A 14,257-nucleotide genomic window follows, 5' to 3' on the forward strand; every position below is an offset into this window, starting at 1 on the left:
TTTATCAAATTTCATGAGCAACACTTTCTAATATTAAAAGAATTGAACTTCTTTGTGTTTTGGTGAAGCAAAAACTTCAGTTGTAATTTTGACTCTCTGATAAAATTTATTGCAGAACTTGAAATGCAAAAATTCCTTCCAATTGTCTAGTCCAACATTTTCAATAAGTCTAATGGATTTTTTCCTCATTGTTTTGCTGAGAGAAATGCAGTTTACTCTTTTTTATCGATACCATTGGTGACTTTACCCTGATAGAGATCTCATTAGAATCTTTTCTTCTGAAATACACTGAATAACAGTTAATTGGAGTAGAGCTTCAGCCATAACATTGTAAAATTCATAATCTTGTCAACTCAGACCTGTTTTATAGAATTATACTGACACAGATTTGAAATCAATTTTCTGACTTTTCAGAATCTGTGTCTGTATCCAGAAACAGCTAATTGACATGGTAAAAGAGGAGTGGAATATGTTAGTAATTAATTTTTTAAACATTTTAATGCAATATTTTTCAGCTGGTTTCATAAACCCTTTAGCAAGCTATCAGGAAGAAAAGAACATGGACTTGAAGGAAAAGGCATGCTCAACTCATGGCAAATGAGACTCTCAGCACACCTCTTGGCTGGTTTTAATTGCCTAAAATTTACTGATTCGACATCCACAGGCATATCTATTTTATTTCCACAGATTGTACACAGCTTCCAAACATCCCAATGATCATGGTGGGTGTCACCCTTGCTATCCTTCTCATTGGCATCGTTTTACTTTGTATATGGAAATTACTAGTGTCAGTTCAAGACCGAAAAGAGGTGGCCAAGTTTGAAGCAGAAAAATCTAAAGTTAAATGGCAAACGGTACGTGAAATGCATTTTATACAAGGTTCTTTAGCTTGGTTGCATGATACTCAACTGCCTTTAAAATTCTCTGTCTTGATTTTATTCTTTTAAATGCATAGAATTTGCTGGTAGATTTTTGCTACATTTAGTGTTCTATAAAGTACAATTATGATTCTTTTATGGCTGAGAAATATTTAGACTATAATCTCCTGTTTTAATATCCTCCACATGTAAGAGTGTGTAGATAGCTCTTTCTTAATTAGTTTTATTTAGTTCTTTGCTTTTGAATAATCTTAACAAAGTTGTTGGATGCCTATGTGATTATCAGAGGTGTACCCCTCTGCCCAGAAACAGAGCTGTTTAGAAAAGAGAGGTCATTGATGGCTTCTGTCATGATGCAAGACTACTCACACAGAGCAGCAGGGAATGAAAGCTGTCCAAAATGTAGATAGAAGGACAGAGAAATTCAAGGCTTATCTTCTATCTATAGCTTCGGATGTCTAATTCAAGCTTATACGACATGTTCCTTTTTCTTCTTTCCTGTCTGCCCTTGACATTTTTGCTCTTTTGCAAAATCTTTAAGACTTCTGAGGATCTTTGGGGAAAAGAAAAAAGCATGTTGAGTAAGCATTTCTGGTGGGCGTCAGGAGGACAGGCTGTTCACTTGGCTGCATTCTCCTACAAAGCCCTGTGATTGCAACATTTCCCCAAGAGTGAGCACTGACAGAATTTCAGCTTTTGAGATGGGGCAAATCATTTACTTACAGGCAAGGCCACTTGAGAATGTTTTCTTGATCCCTCTGGAGTGCTACATATGGTAAGAGGGAAGGGAAGGATACACTTGATAGAAGCATTTTAATTTGCTTTTCTATCACAAGAGGAAATGATAGGAAGTGATTGATGAGAGACCAGGATTAAAAGTCCAGTTGGGACATGCCCTTCTCCCAGCACGGGGTAGGTAGTCTATGTTGCTCAAGCAAGAGGGTCATGGAAAGTCACACCTCACCACTGAGACACTATGTGTACACTTAGAATACCACCAGATTTGCTACACAAATTTTATTGGACACTTTTGATAAAGCATTGTTTGCTGGTGTGCATTACTTTAATCTGGGAGGCAGATGAGAAGAAAAGCATGTTCCTGGCCTCAGGTTGGTTTGTGCTGCCTCACACAGACTACTTCAAATTTCAGTGGTTTGGAATACAAGTGAGCTGCTGAAGGCTATTCTAAAATGGTCAAAGGTACATAATTACTTTATATATGATCAATGTGTGACTCCTATTTAATCTATTTTTGTTTTTTGGTGTTTGTTTTTCTTTAGGAAACAAATCCACTGTACAGAGGTTCAACAACCACTTTTAAAAATGTAACTTACAAGAACCAAGAAAAGCAAAAAGGGGCCATGGCTGCAGATTTCTATTAGCACCTCCAACACTATGAACTTAGTTTTAATGAGAGGAAAGCCAAAACATTTGTTTCTTCTCAGCTGATTATGTGATATTTGTTTGCACATTGCAGTGGTATAACCATTCTGTTAGAGAAAATTATATCTTGTGTTGGGCAAAATATAGATAACATATTCGTAGTAAAGTTTAGTAGAAATATAACAAAACCAACTCTAATATTAAAGTCTCCATCTTAAAAAATCGTATCATAAATAACTTTTAACTTTTTCATTAATTCTGAGGATTATAAATTATATGTCAGCCTATTTTTGTTAAATTAGGTAGATACAATGAGCTGTTCATACTTTGTTCACACACACAATCCCATATATTTGTGTTTAGCAATGTACCTGTCTATTTGATGGGCTGGTTTACATTTAAAAAAAGAGAATTTTTTTCTCATGAATGCAGCTTAAACTACTGAGGATAGAGCTTGCTCATATCACCTGTGTGACTGAATAGTTTTTCATCAGAAAAACGTAGTGTTATTGCCTGTCTTCTGTGAATCTAAGAAACATTTCCTCTCTAATTCTTTCTTGTCCTGTTTCCCTTCTTTCCTGTCTGATGTTGTTTAAGGACCCAGTCCCTGGCATTATCTCAGGGAAAGCTAAGTCAAGCCTTATTCACTAGGAAATGTTTTCTGCTCCAGGAATAGATTGCTTTATTTTCCCCCTTAAATTCCAGTAGAGATGATCCAGATATAAAGATAAAGATTTGTAAATTAGAAACCCCAGTAGAGAAACTTTTAAACCAGAGGATTACCAGAACTTCATTTCACCATTTACATGCTGTAAATGTTTTGGGCACTCAAAATAAACCTCACATGCTGGATCATCACACGAACTGTTTCAGGAGCCCTTTACATGCAGAAAATGTTCACACAAAAGAGAGTATCACACAGAAAGACACTACTCTTTTGTTGATATATCCAAAATTGTGAGGCTCTTTCAATGCCCACAGCCAAACTGTTTATTCATGTGTGAAATAATGTATTCAGGTCTTTCAGGCTGGGTTGTTTGGTTTTGGTTTGGTTTGTTTTTTCCCAAACTAAGCAAAACAGATCTGTGGACTTCACTTCAAATTCATTTCCATTATGTTAATGAGGATTTTTAAATCTCAGTTTTAGCTATTACTAATGACTTGCCATAAGTTTTTAAATTGTAATGTTGATATCATGTATAGCACTAGGTAAAAAAAAGCTCCAAAAAGCAGCTAACATGCTGCCATAGAAAAACTTACATTGGGCCATTTTTAATATCACTTTTTCCAGTTCACTTTTGGTAGTCTGGAACAGAAGGTCAAAATGTACATATGAAGGTACTTGCAAAAAGAAGACTTAGAAATCAAATATACATTGACACAGTCACAGACAATCACAGACACTCCCTATGGTAAATCATATATTTGATCTAAAAAAATTGATGTCCATTTTGTAGTAAATGTTTACAAAGTCTATTCAACATCAGTCTTCATATCCTCTACAATTCCTGGAAGTGAGACTGATTGATATATTAGCTAGCTCTGACCCATGCCTGTTTTAGGGCCTGATCCAAAGCCTACTAGAATCAATGGCTGCAGATGAGGATCTAGTTTCAGTGAAACTATTAGTTTTGGTATACAAAGATTGTTTTGTTTAAACAAACTGGTTAATACTGTCTATTAGTGGATTATAACCTATAGTATATATTTCTGTGCAAAGACAAACAGTATCAGATGCTTTTGGAAAGAAGGTGACGCTATAACCACATATTGAGTACTAAATTATAGCAGTGTGATGGAGATGATGAATGTCACTAAAATGGAACAATTTTGCATCTGTACTCTTTGGTATTCCTGCATTTCTCATAGTGGAAAATGTGCACAGATAAGGGCTCGTGTTTGCCGGCCTGACGACCACTAGGCTCCCACAGCTGTCAGTGCAAGTTACATGTGGGATCAAATCCTGTTTCTCTGGCACACGGATAAACTCATGGTATCCAAAGCTGGTCCCTGAATCTGCTCAGATTCCACTTGGTTCAGGATTGCCTAAGGGACTAGGGAAATCTGGATTTAGCCCATGTAAGTTACCTGTTACTCTTTTGTTTCTCGTGTAGAAGTCATCAAATTATAAACTTTCTCTGAAAGAAATGAAAATATTTTTATTATTTTTAAAGTAATAAAAACCTATACTGTTTATTAAATGTCTTTTAAGTTTTGTTTCTGAGAAGGTGGATTCTGCTGCTCAATATTAGGGTTGTAAGCATTTCTTCTGTAAGTCACCCATTTCAATATTGAGACATAATCTCAGTATTCCAATGTTATTAACAAAGTGGTGTTTACATTTCATGTCAAAGGCTTGGGGGTCTGCATTCCTGTTCACACAGGAGATTTCATTTCACGAAGCTTCTGGCTCTCTTCCCGTCACTTGCATCTTTTGCTCATCAGCAAAGATCCAATTTGGTATGTAGATAATGTTTATAGTCCAATTTCTCCTCCTAACAATCTCTCTCCAAATTATCAAAGATGTACAGAAATGAGGCAGTATGGCTTGCAAATTCCCTACTGTGACTGACTGTCACAGAACTGTACTGTAAATGTTGTGTGCACCTTCCAAATTATCAGGATGGAAATCACTCAAATAATTAAGAATTCACCAGAGGAGAGAAAATAGAAGGGATTGGTGAGGAAGGTTTCTATTATTGAAGGATATGAAATAACTAGACTCATTCATATGAGCCAACCTTTTAGCAGCATTAATTTAGATGATAAATTTTGACTTAAACCCCCAGATTTGAAGAACTTTCAAGATCTTGCTTGGCATTCACCCTAGAAACCAGAGTGGTGTTCATCCTTCTTTATTAACTACATAATTTTCATCTTGTAGCATTTGTACCAAAGTTCATATTTTTCTCTTCCTTTTTTTTTCCTCCACCAAACTATGAGTGGGTTTGTGTGTGGTGAGTGAGATGAAAACGTCTTTCTGCTGTTGTCATAAATACTGTTTTGACCTGAGGCTGGTCCTTGAGAGTGGCCAAAACATTTCTTAATAATAATATTTCTATTCACTGAAGGGTTAAACTGAATAAAAGAACAATCATTAGCAATTTTATGTATTTGTGTGTCTTTTACACCCTACAGAATAGGAATTTCAGCAGTATGTTAAATGGATAATTTTTCATTTGATTTATAACAGTTGCATGTTAACCAGTATTGTGTATGTCCAGATTGCATTCAGCTTTGTTTGTAATATAACTAGTGGGTAATGAGTCTGGGATACAGGATTTGGATGTCAAGTGCAATACTCTTCACATCTCATCTGCCTTTATGTAGAACTTCACGTTTGTTTTGCAGTGGGCATAAGGGAGTATTGCCCCATAAGACTTATCACACACATTCTAAATGTAAAAAAAAAGAGACAATTCTTAGCTTCATCTGTTTGAAAGAAAGCAGTAAATGCCTCAACTTGCTTGTGGAGAAAAGGAGGTACTTAATCTTGAATAAAGATTGTAAAATTGAATGCATTTGCCATTTTTAAAAATTGTTCTTCGTTTTCCATTTTGGCATGGTCTTTATCATTGTTTTCACATGACTTGATGAATCTTGGCAAATTTCTCATGCTTTGGCAAATAGAGATTATGTTATTACTCCTCCCCCCCTTTTTAAGACAGTGCATGACATTTAATGTCTGGATTTTCTTCATTTGTAATCCTTTTACTTTTCAAGGAAATGAGTTAATGGATGAATGTTGTAAGCAACCCATTTCTGGAACTCTGATTGATGACATATGGCATCCTTCCGTTGTTTGGAGCTAGATGATCTTTAATTTCACTTCCAACCCAACCCATTCTATGATTCTTTTATACAGTGATCCCGAAATTGTGCAACTTGCTTAAAGCTAAAGATTCATCCATCCTGTAACAGCAGCAATATCTTTTCAGAAATACATGGCAAGGTGCACATTTTCTCTTCATTCTCTTTAATCCTTTTTTTTTTCTTTTAATGAAAAGTCATATATTTTGATGTCTGCTAATTTCCTGTTCTGAAGAACAGTCCTTTGAACCCTTGACAGAACTGTATTTAAAGTCTATTGTATTCTCCAAGCACATAGTAAGATCATGTTCTCTTGCATTTCACAGTGGATTGTGAAAACTAAAAGTGATGCAATTGCATAGTGTATACTGATGGCATGTAATCTACTCCAAGGGTCTATACTTCTTTGGTTTGTTTGGTTTTTATCAATGGATTATGTTTAAAAACATCTATGTTTTCATTGATCTATGTATAAGCTAACACTGACAGCAACAAAAGCACAATAATGACAGGTAGTTTGGATAAATAAAAAGACTGGCTTTTCAAAGATCTTGGTAGATGAGAACTTTGTTTCTTGAAGTTGACTCAGTCCCTCTCTTCTACCAATTATCATGGAAAACCAGGAGAACTAAAAACTGATTTTCATTGCAACCTCTTCCTTATGCTATTTACACAACAATTTAGATTTATTTTTAATCAAAATGGACAATCTAAAACAGTTTCATGACATTTCTGTATTCATATAGATGAAGTTCTCAAGATATGTATTTTTTTTAAAAAACATTTTTCCACAGGGTAACTTTTCTCAACAGTGCATTTTTTTTCAATACTGTTTCCATAGTTATAATAGGTAGGAGTATAAACAAAACTAAGGTCTTTATGTATTAAAAAACAGGAAATTTCTATTTAGTGTTCAGCAGTTGGTGGAAAAGTTTACCACCAACTTCAGGCTTCAAAATTAATAACTCTAGTTCAAAGGCAAATTGTATCTCATGTTGATCTTCTTAGGTGAGAAGTTTGCTTTCTCTAAAACTCTCAACAACTTAAAAACCAGACCTATAATTATAGTGTAGTTACTATGTAACAAACTCTTGGTTGCTTCTCTTTTAGGTTATGGTTGATTTGAAAAAAGGACAGATTTTTAAAAAAAAGGAAACAACCCCCTCAAACCAAATATTAAAACCAAAACAAAGTACAACAACAACAACAAAAATCCCCAATTATCTCAAAGGTGATGAGAATTATGCCTGAAAATACATCCAACCAAGAAAAGAACAGGTCAGGTTAAGAGTCTTAAAAATCCTTACAATCAATGAGTTGTTACAAAATTTTTTGACACGTTTTCCCTCCCCTCCACCAGTGTCTGCAGAGAAAGTCCTCTGTGGTACTGTGTCATGAGCCAGCACACAAGGTGACAATCAAATGAACCACAGTCAACAAAGGGAATTTGGCTTTCTACAGAAACAGAAGTGGTCTGTACTTCTCATATCCATCTTAGAGTACTTGCAGCTACTGCTTCCGACAGTCTGGGACAGCAGCTGCAAGAGACCAGTTCAACATTTCCCTCCCATATACTACAAGTTTTGGATTTCCATTCTGATGCTCTCTGAATCTGGCAGATAGCTTTATCACTGAATATAATATTTACTGTGGGTGGCTCGTCAGCATCCCAAAAGAGCTTGTGGAAAGACTCTCCCTAAGGATTTGTCCACTAGCAACACTCAAGAAATTAATTCTGAAATATATTGAGGAATTTATTGTGGGCTGCATAATCCACATGAAAACTGCATAGAAAATGTTCACCTTGAATTGGACTGGTCTTAATCTAGTTAATCTTTATTCTAAAGTAAGGACAAGAGTGTCTGGACATGTTTAATCAATTTATATGATTTACTGTACAGTCACTGATTTAATTAATTTAGGTTAAATTTTGAGTTCTTCCATGTTGAGATTCTCAGGAGATAAAGGAGGAGAAAGATGAATAGCTGGGAATTTTCCTGCCTTTCTCCATTTCAAAGGCCAAGATACCTGGCCTGACTGGTTTAAAAGCATTGGTGGCAAGTTGTTCCCACTGGTTAGAAAGTGGTTAGAGTCTCTCAGTGACTCAGAGTCAGAGCATGTACTCTATTGCAATTAAAGCATTTAAGTTTCTTGACTGCATATTTGCATCTGACAATAAACTCACCCTCATGATAGTAAATAGAATTTCCCTGCAAAGAAATGATGCTGTTCTCGCAAACGTGTCTAACTCTTTCATAGGAAAAATTCACCAGCAAATGTTATTCTTCTCCTTACTGAAATGAGCAGTGACTAGAGATCATTTGATTTTATCAATCTAATTTAATATCTTGTGCTTCTTAATGAATTTGCAGTTTGGGCATGGAAGGATGCAAAGGAAAAACAGTTTTGCTTTTTCTATTGTCTTACCAGCCCAGAATTCAGAGAAGAGAGCAGAAATTTTAATAAGTGGTTCACTGGTGCCTATCCATGTATGTGTGTACATATATAAAGTATAACTGTATAAGTAATGAAGACAGATTCCACCACTATGCAAAGTCAATGGGAGCTCTGGCTTCCAGACTTTCTTAAAAGCTGGTTCTTAAATCCTCAAATACAAAACTGACTCTATATCTGATTTACCACAAAGCAAAATATTGAAGATAACAAAACCATATGCATTTTTATTGAACAAAGTAAGGTAACTAATGCAAGGGTTATTCCACCTGAGAAGAAATTGGTTAAAGGAAAGAGGCAATGTAAAATTGCTTTGATTTCTCTGTGTGCCTATTCTCTAATGAAAACATTAGTGTTTTCATGTTTTTATATTAGCTGTGGGATTTCTGAGTCTATATGTGTATGCATGACTAAGCAATGCATTATCAACTCCTGTGAGGAGGAGTGTACAAGGTGCGAAGGCACACCCTCTCCCAGCCCGTGCAGTCATGTCAGCACTGGGTACACGTTATGCCCTAGAATTTCTGCAAGCATTTATCCTTGCTCCAAGCGTTACACCCAGTCGGTTTTTTTTTCCAACTAGACTTATAGTGCTTTATTGGCAGTTGTCTCTTCTTCCTGACTTGTTCATAATCTTATAGCAAATGACAAAGTTTACTTTCCCAACCCTCACTTCTGCTCATTCCAGTTTCAGAATCACAGAACAGGTCGGGTTGGAAGGAACCACAGCGGGTCATCTGGGCCAACCTCCCTGCTCAAGCAGGGTCATCCTAGAGCACATGGCACAGAATTGCATCCAGATGGTTCTGAGTATCTCCACTGAGGGAGAATCCACGACCTGTCTGGGTAACCTGTTCCAGTGTGTGGTCACTTGCATGATAAAGGAGTTCTTCCATGTATTCAGGTGGAACTTCCTGTATATATTTCTGTCTGTTACCTCTTGGTTTATTGGTTTACACCACTGAGTAGAGCCTGGCTCCATCATCTTGGCACCCCCCCTTTAGATAATTATATACATTTATGAGGTGCCTTCTCAGTCATTTCTTCTCAAGACTGAAGAGGCCCAGCTCCCTCAGCCTTTCCTTGTAAGTGAGGTGCTCCAGTCCCTTAATCACCTTTGTTGCCCTCCACTGGACCCACTCCAAGAGCTCCGTGTCCCTCTTGTACTGAGGAGCCCAGAACTAGACACAATACTCCAGATGTGGCCTCATTAGAGCTCAGAGAGGCAGGATCTCCTCCCTCTCCCTGCTGGCAATACTTTTCCTAATGAATCCCAGGATTCCACTGACCTTCATAGCCACAAAGCACGCTTGATTCATGGACAGCTTGTTGATCACCAGGCCCCCCAGGTCCTTCTCGGCAGAGCTACTTTCCAGCAGGTCAGTGGCCAACCTGTACCGGAGCTTGGGGTTATTCCTTTCCAGGTGCAGGATTCTGCACTTGCCCATGTTGAATTTCAGGTGGTTTTTCTCTGCCCATCTATCCCACCTGTCAAGGTCCCTCTGAAGGGCAACACAGCCCTCTGAGGTATCAGCAACTCCTCCCAGTTCTGTATCATCAGCAAACTTGCTGAGAAGGCACTCTGTCCTCTTTTATAACAAAAAGTGTATACCAAAGCCAAGCCAAGCTCACTGACACCCTCCTGCTTCAGGTACCATTAAATGAGCAGGATGCACAGAGAAGCAATGAGACATGGCAAGAGATGTTTTGGTGGTGGCTGCTGGAGACCATAGCTGGCTGGTAGTGTGGGCATGCCACCATGAAGGGAACATACTAACTGAGAGACTTGTCCTTCTTGAAAGCATCAGTTTTCCTGAAGCTGATAAAAAGTGTCCTCAATCCTTCATTGTCAGAACCAGTGTTCACTCCCATTTGTTATAGTGGAACCCTATTACCCTGATTTATGAAGCTTTATTCTGATAAAATGAAGAGGGTTTGTGCCTAAGGAATTGGTTAGCACAGGTTAGAGGACACATCTGACAAATCAGGAATGGTTTTGCCTACAAACCTGTTTGCATATGATTAAAAAACACAGAGAAAACTAATCAGATTCTCAGATACATTTAAACCAGGAAACAAAAGTTGGGAGAATTTTATGGTATTTATACTTATTCTAAAATGTCTGTTAAACAATTACACGATGGTTTTATTGGTTTGTAAAGAAACCAATAAAACCATCATATTATCCTTTTTAAAAAAAAGGATAATATTTGTTGATCACAGTATTTCTAGTATTGAGTACAATGAGTCATAGGTTTGTTTAGTAAAATAGTCTAGAGTGTAATATTGATAGCTTTTCTTGGGAACACATTAACCATTCTTTTATAGCTAATCTTTGCAAAAACTGTCTCCTTCTGCCATTGATTTCCCTATAACAGTATATTTCCTATATAACAGTACTAACAAGAATGGCAAAAATTACTGTCTTACATTGAAGCATGATGAATGACACAGCAGGTATGGTGGTGCCGAGGATCTCAAAGGGAAAGGATAAGGCGAAGACAGGCTTTGAGAAGTCAACAGGGACAGGCCAGAGGCAGCTCTGGCCCCCATTAGCCAGTTTGGTTTTATTGCAAGTATTTCAACACTGGCATTTTCCCTTAATGCCATATCAAATGGTTTACCTGAATGTCAGTCTGCTATTGAATTCGACATACACTGCCAATCAACAACCAGTCTGACATGCTAGATTTATAGTAACAGAAAAATTTCTACCCAATATTAAAGCATATACTATAACAAACCATTCTAGACTTGTATCAAGTGAGCATTTACCGGGAGACGAGGGATGGAAAGGTAAGGATTCACCAGTGGATAGCTCATGTGGCACAGTAACAGCCACTAGGTAATTACTCTCTCCATGCCCATGCAGGAATAACCACTATTGAGTAGAGATTTAGAAGCATAAAGCTGTATTAATGCTCTTGTTGTCACTCTTAAAAAGGAGTTTTTCACCTTGGAAAAAGAAGTTTCTAGCCTAAAGCTAAGAGCAACAAATAAAACTAAAAAGTCACATTTAGGAGAAAAATACATTCTGAGTAGTGAACATAAGACTGGCAGTTTGCAACTAGAGATTTCTCTTAACTGGCCAATACTGGCCCATAAGGCTGTCTTACCCAACGTGAGCTGATGGGGACTGAAGCCACAGATCCTGGGAGCTGCAGCAGTTGCCTGCAAGCACAGGAGAATGGAGTGGTGTAACAGAAACACAAGGGAGGGACTGCCAAAAGGAAAAAGGGTCTCACTGGGCATGGTTGGGATATGTCAGAGGAGGTAGGGAAGGTGGAAGCAGGGCCTGTAGTGCCTGTAGCCAGGTGTAACTGGACTGGCAAAGCTGATAAATGAGAGTAGTTCTGTCTCTGGGATAAATTGAAAAAGTTTAAGTGAAAGGGAAGATGAATGCAAGCTTCAGAATTGGTTCAAGGCTCCTGGGAATTGTCATTTTTCAGATCCAAACAGGATGTGGGACAGTGCCTCCAAAAAAGATGGAATTGTTGCTTGCTGGGCACAGCTAATGCAGGCAACTTGGTCCTGCTTTTTCTTCCTAGCTATTCTCTGTTTTGGTATTCCCATTCTGGCTGGTAGAGGAAAAAAATGAGAACTATCTTCAGACTTAAAATTATGAACAGAAATAACTGCATGAGGAGGTGCTGAGCAAATGGCACACTGGACCTGTGTGTGTACCTTGGAAAAGCAATGAGTTTTTGAGCAAACTGAATTAGTGTGTATTTAATGAGGTCTTTTATTTGTGGATATAGGTAATGAATGTGCACTGGATTCATATCTCTGTATAGAGCTCACACAGAAGGTGCAGTTACATCTAAGAAAATATAGGGAAAGGAACCAAACATCTGTGCAGAGTACCTAAACAGCAAAGGCAGATCAGCTCAGACAAGTGCATATATATATATATATATATCTGGGCTCAAGTATACACAAAAAGAAAGAAAACAGATCAGCAACAGGGAAATAAAGAGAAAAATATTTACAATAAGTGAATTTCAGACAGAAAGTGAAATAAAGGAGGCAAATCACTCCAGCAAATGTATTGAAGGAAGACAGGTAAAGCTTCAAACAAACAAACAAACTTGGAAAGTTATGCCATTCAAAGTGCGAGGTAATATAAGCTATGTCATCAAATTTACTTCAGAAAATGTTGCCAATGATGTTGGTTTTACAAACCACTGTGCCAGTAAAGATGTCTTATTATTGTATTTAAGTAGGTATAGCTTAGCTATAAATAGCCAGGTCAGTATAACTACAGCTGCACTAGAAAGAATTTACCAGTTTGGACAGAATGGAATTGATTCAGGACAGTAAAAGAACTGTTTAGTCAAGGAGGAAGATCTGAATATCAAAGAATAAAAAGAAGCAAGGAAAACCACTCAGAATTGCTAAGTTGCTGATTTGCATTTAGCAAAATATTTACCAAAACATTTTTAATTATTAGGAATCTGTAATCAGAACATGCTTACACTGTTCTTGCTAAAATCAGCAGAAAAATCCATCTGAAGTGGGTCTCCTTCCCACAGCCTCATTTTTGCTCACTGGCACCTTTATTTTCAAATGCTGTAGCATGAACAGAGGATGATTTCTCAGTGTGACACAGTAGCACGTTCTGGAGCAAGAGTAAGTTCCTTTTCTGGAGCTCAGTTCCCAAAGGAGTGTCCAAACACTCCTGGAGAGATATAGACCAAATTGATGAGTGGCCAAATTTTCATAAATGGTTCATTGACAAGCTTTTCTCTCAGAATCTGAGAATCTCAGAAACCTGCAGCTGTTCTGAGAAGAGATACATCACAGTACCATTAGAGTTACAACCCTTCTGTCTGGCAAAGTCAGATCACTCCTAAATCAGCTTGTTCATCAATATTTCCTGCTGTTTGTTCTCTGCCAGACATTTTTATCATGTGTTAAACTGGGAGAAACTCCTCCACTTATCTGCTTCTTTTTAAGTGTTCAGCTTCACTTGCTTCTCAATTCCTTCTTCTATCAAACTACCAGAGAGCAGCTTCCCACAAGCCCAAAGGTTTCTGTTTTCCATCTTTGTATCATGATTGAGGTGGATATGGGAGAATAGAGTTCAGTTGTGCTTCAACAGTGCATTTATTTTAACACATTTATGCATGTTTATATACTTACTTGTCTGCTATGCATGACAAACATTGCAGAAACATGCTTTTGCAGATTAAAAAGAAACTGTCCTGCTGGTTCCAGTAAAGTTACTCTATTTTTAACCCAGAGGTTCTGCTTTTGACTTTGCCTAAAACTGAAACTCAGGCCAAGGGGGGCAGCTCCTGCAGATATTCGACTGAAGATAACAGATGAACAAAATGCATGAAAGCAACTATTTTTCCATGCAACACGTACAATGACTTTGAGTTCACAAGCCGACCTAGCTAAAAACACAAGTTTCGGACTGGGGTCTGGGACAGTGGAGATGCTCAGGGACAGTGCAGCTAACCTGGAACACGAACTGTGCTGTCACTGCTCTCCCACCGCCAGTGCTTCTATGTGCTTTCTGGCTCTTTTTAAGATAAAAGTAACTGGAGTGGAGGCATGAGAAAGCAAATATTTTCAGAAGGAAAATAAGGTTAATACAGAGCTCTTTGTCCGCTCGATTCCCCAGCTCTGACGTGGGCAGACCAAGCCGCACGAGCGGCGTTTCCCGGCCCGGCCGAGCGCTCTCTGGGACCGTCTCCCTCCCCGGCAGCACATCGCCTCGGCGGCGG

General features: G+C 37.9%; 1 protein-coding gene across 2 annotated transcripts in view; it reads left to right on the top strand.

The window, feature by feature from the left end:
- ITGB6 (integrin, beta 6) overlaps positions 1-2,260 on the top strand; it is a 30,358-nt gene extending 28,098 nt beyond the window's left edge. For both annotated transcript variants that reach the window (XM_009072802.1, XM_009072801.1), the window contains 2 exons: positions 688-854; positions 2,159-2,260. In XM_009072802.1, the coding sequence (XP_009071050.1) occupies positions 688-854; positions 2,159-2,260 (269 nt within the window). The remainder of the gene's footprint in view (positions 1-687; positions 855-2,158) is intronic.
- The last annotated feature ends 11,997 nt before the right edge of the window (positions 2,261-14,257 follow it).

This window comes from Acanthisitta chloris, unplaced genomic scaffold (assembly GCF_000695815.1).
Source record: "Acanthisitta chloris isolate BGI_N310 unplaced genomic scaffold, ASM69581v1 scaffold30244, whole genome shotgun sequence".
Taxonomy (NCBI): Eukaryota; Metazoa; Chordata; class Aves; order Passeriformes; family Acanthisittidae; genus Acanthisitta; species Acanthisitta chloris.